Source organism: Phaethon lepturus, unplaced genomic scaffold (genome assembly GCF_000687285.1).
Source record: "Phaethon lepturus isolate BGI_N335 unplaced genomic scaffold, ASM68728v1 scaffold6474, whole genome shotgun sequence".
NCBI classification, from domain to species: domain Eukaryota; kingdom Metazoa; phylum Chordata; class Aves; order Phaethontiformes; family Phaethontidae; genus Phaethon; species Phaethon lepturus.
In genome coordinates, this window is record NW_010536948.1 from 131,572 (window position 1) to 135,567 (window position 3,996).

General features: G+C 39.8%; 1 protein-coding gene across 2 annotated transcripts; it reads left to right on the plus strand.

The window, feature by feature from the left end:
- The first annotated feature begins 225 nt into the window (after positions 1-225).
- On the plus strand, positions 226-3,706 carry NEUROD6 (neuronal differentiation 6). 2 transcript variants are annotated; one of them, XM_010286326.1, is made up of 3 exons: positions 226-370; positions 732-993; positions 1,778-3,706. In XM_010286326.1, exon 3 carries the CDS (start codon positions 1,799-1,801, stop codon positions 2,810-2,812), a length of 1,014 nt encoding a protein of 337 aa, XP_010284628.1. In that variant the 5' UTR covers positions 226-370; positions 732-993; positions 1,778-1,798; the 3' UTR covers positions 2,813-3,706. The 2 variants fall into 2 exon arrangements, with proteins under 2 accessions (XP_010284628.1, XP_010284629.1); XM_010286327.1 differs by lacking the exon at positions 732-993 and having other exon boundaries at positions 256-370.
- Positions 3,707-3,996: the final 290 nt, after the last annotated feature.

Sequence of the window (3,996 nt, forward strand, 5' to 3'; positions counted from 1 at the left end):
ACTGTATGTGAAATGCTGGTGCAGATTTTTTTTCTCTTTTTTTTTTTCTTTTTTTTTTTTTTTTTCTATCAGTCTAACCTTCTGTGTTGATACATGAATGCTGGTACCCACTTAGAGGGATGCCAGATGATCAGTGCAGAATGAAGGTCCCAGGAGAAAGGCTCACGTGGTTTTCTCTGCCCCGTGACGTCACTAGCAGATGGCATGGGTACCAGCTCTGGCAGTTGGCATCAATGTCACTTTTTAGAGATCAATGAGATAGTGCAGATATACACAGATCTAGACTCCAGGAGACGATGCGACATTCAGACTGAAAAGATTTGGAAGGCAAAAAATGAAAACTGATTGTTGAATGAAATAAAAAGCTAAGGTAATACAAATAAAGATATATTTCAGTTGGTGCTGGGTGTGCATGCAAGTGTTTAAAGATACAGTATCATTGTCTTGTATTTTGTGTATGCTATTTACTGTCTAATAACTCCTCCTAACATTTTATTCTTCTGATGCAATTGCATACTTTCATTGGTGTTATGTAATATTGCAAGTGTGTAGACAATACTGGTAGAGTTAGTCTTTGACTGGGGGTTTTGTTTAGTTTTGTTCTATTAAAAAAAGTCCCTGCATTCGTTTTGTTTGTCTCTTTGACGACCGTGGGGTCCAAGCTTTTGCTGCTCCCAAACTGCAAACAAAAGCAAAATAATTGGGAAAAGGAAATTATTTTCCCACTCCAGGCTGGATTCTGAGCACACGTGCAGGATTGCAGTCAGAATCTACAGACCGCTCCTGTCAGCTACGAGCTGGAGGGAGACGTCTGAGCCTCGCAGAACATAAACACTGCTATAGCGTGCAGGGAATTTTTCAGCTCCCCCCGCCACAATTGATGGGGGAGAAAAAAAAAAAAAAAGGGAGGAAAGAGAAAAAGCAAATAAGTTGTTTCTAACTAAACAGATAATATCAATTAGAATTTTTGCTGAGAAAAAGGAAAAAAAAAAGGTAGGGGGATTTTTCTTTCCTAACTCTCATCTGAATACGTTTAGGGTTAGATCATTCTGATTTTTGCCTTATTATGAAATAAGTAATATGTGATTTTCATACAAAGCATCAGGAAAAAATTCTTCGTTTTTAATTATGTTGCTAGCTGAGTGATCGGGGGGGTTGTTCCATTAATTTTTTTTTCCTCACCCACTCTAACTTACTAGAGTTTAATATCTTGTTTCGTAAGGGAAGAAACGTGGAGGGAAAAAACCAACTTTGAAATATAAGTTAAAAAGTGATTTTAAAATATTTAACCATCAGTTAATAGAGATATGGCACTTTTCAATTTTAAGACTGCTCTCGCTCTCATTTTTCCACCCAGGGGAATTTGGATTAATGAAATTTCTGTATTGCTTTATCATGTTTTGCATTTCTTTGAATTCCACGGTGGTGAGGGTTCGAAGGGCTTGTTTAAAATAAGATAAATGAGCAGGGAGCTAATTATACATTTTAAATATTGATTTACTCTATACTTATCTGTGAGATATGTGGCTTTTTAGTTGCAAGATCCTGAATGTTTCGGGTTATTTTAAAATTCTGGACAGCTTTTATTTTTTAAAAAGCGAGAATTTACAACTGGCATTTCATACAAAAAATATAGGCTGTGCATTTATATATACACATACACGCTCATACACACAGAGCGTGCGCGCAGATGCACAAAAGGTGCGTGAGGATGTGTGTGTAAGTCGGCAAACTTTAAAAATGGAAATATTTAAATATTGTGCTGGCATTCTTTCAGGTAACATAAGATTATAGAACCATGTTAACACTACCGTTTGATGAGTCTGTTGTAATGCCAGAATCCCAGATGTGCAGAAAGTTTTCCAGAGAAAGTGATGACCAAAAGCAAATGAAGAACCCAGAAAGCTTTTCGAAGCAGATCGTGCTCCGAGGAAAGAATATTAAAAGATCTCCTGGAGAAGACACAGAAAAAGAGGAGGAGGAGGAGGAGAGAGAAGAGGAGGATGAGAATGGCTTGCCTAGGCGAAGGGGCCTTCGGAAAAAAAAGACAAGCAAGATAAGGATGGAAAGGATCAAATTCAGGCGGCAAGAAGCCAACGCTAGAGAGAGGAACCGGATGCACGGCCTTAACGACGCCCTGGACAATTTAAGGAAAGTGGTCCCTTGTTATTCTAAAACACAAAAACTGTCCAAAATAGAAACTTTAAGACTAGCCAAGAACTACATTTGGGCTCTTTCTGAAATCCTGCGAATTGGCAAGAGACCCGACCTGCTCACCTTTGTCCAAAACTTGTGCAAGGGTCTGTCCCAGCCAACTACAAACTTGGTGGCGGGATGCCTGCAGCTGAATGCCAGAAGCTTCCTGATGGGCCAGGCGGGCGAAGGCGCCCATCACACCCGCTCGCCCTACTCTACCTTCTACCCGCCCTACCACAGCCCCGAGCTCGGCACCCCCCCGGGGCACGGGACTCTCGACAACTCCAAGTCCATGAAACCTTACAATTACTGCAGCGCTTACGAGTCCTTCTATGAAAGCACTTCCCCCGAGTGCGCCAGCCCACAGTTTGAAGGTCCCTTAAGTCCTCCCCCAATTAACTATAATGGGATATTTTCCCTGAAGCAAGAAGAAAGCTTGGACTATGGCAAAAATTACAATTACGGCATGCATTACTGTGCAGTGCCACCCAGGGGTCCCCTTGGGCAGAGCTCTATGTTCAGGTTGCCTACAGAGAGCCACTTCCCTTACGACTTACATCTGCGCAGCCAGTCTCTCACCATGCAAGATGAATTAAATGCAGTTTTTCATAATTAATGAGGAAAATGAAAATAAACAGTGGTCATTCACCTCCCCATCTAATTAAGAGCAAGCAGATGCTTGGGCACTGCGTAATTGGCACAACTCTATTTAACGTGTTTACTAGTTCCTAAAGTGTGTTTCAACTATTGTGGGGATTTTCTATGTATTAATAAACCCTTTTTCCGATACGTATTTTTCCTTTCGTTTTTTTGTCTGTAAACACTGTGAGATTCTGTTTCCTCCCAGAGGTTATTTCCCCCTTCCTTTTTTTTCATTTTATTTCCCTATTTGCTTGATTTGTTGAGCAGTGTGTCTGAACAATATCGCTGAAATAAAAGCATACACACTGTGTAAAGTCAATGTCTATTTTGATTGTACAGTAATTATACAAATGCATGTTATTGAAATCAGATTAAATAAAAATGATGTATTTATAATTGGTAGAAAATATATATTATGTATTTGAGGAGAACTGGATTAAAAATATTCAGAACTTTAAAGAAATTATCTCAGTTCTGAGATGGGCTTGCAATATGCAGAGGTGAGAGTGCAGCAATATTGAAAGCTATGCAAAAAAAAAAAAGCAAACAAAAAGAACAAAACAGTATTTTGGGTTGTTGTTTTTGGGTAAGCTAAGGAAAACCAGTGATTGTCACTGACATTATTCAGCCTGACCTTTAGAGTGTTGCTGGCAGAGGCCACATGCTAATATTTTAGAAGATGTTGTCGAAATTTTGCCTCAGTTATTTTGACCATATATAATCAGCACTTTTTTTTTTTGTATTATTCTGACTTCAGATGTAAAGGTTTGTTACAACAATGTATAACTGTGGTTTCTCACTACGTACTTTAAATGCAATTAAACATAGATGTTTCCACTTTTAAAATACATCTATTAGCTGTGATGCTGTATTTTGCCTGATACTTATTATTTCACAGTATACAGCTGCCTTTGCTCTTGCCTACGCAGCTTTCTTCCCCGCACCCCCGTAGTGCTTGAGCCTGGGGATGGAAACCGTGAATTACCAGGGCGAACCCCGCGCTATTTTCAGAAGGATGTATTAGCAACGCAGCAAAAGCAGACCCGAAATATCACTGACACAGCTGTCTGCTAAACGAAACACAGGTTAGAGGAAAAAGGTAACTTCGCAGCTCAATGAAATGCCGAATTTCGTACGGGAAAGGGCCCCGAGCGGACG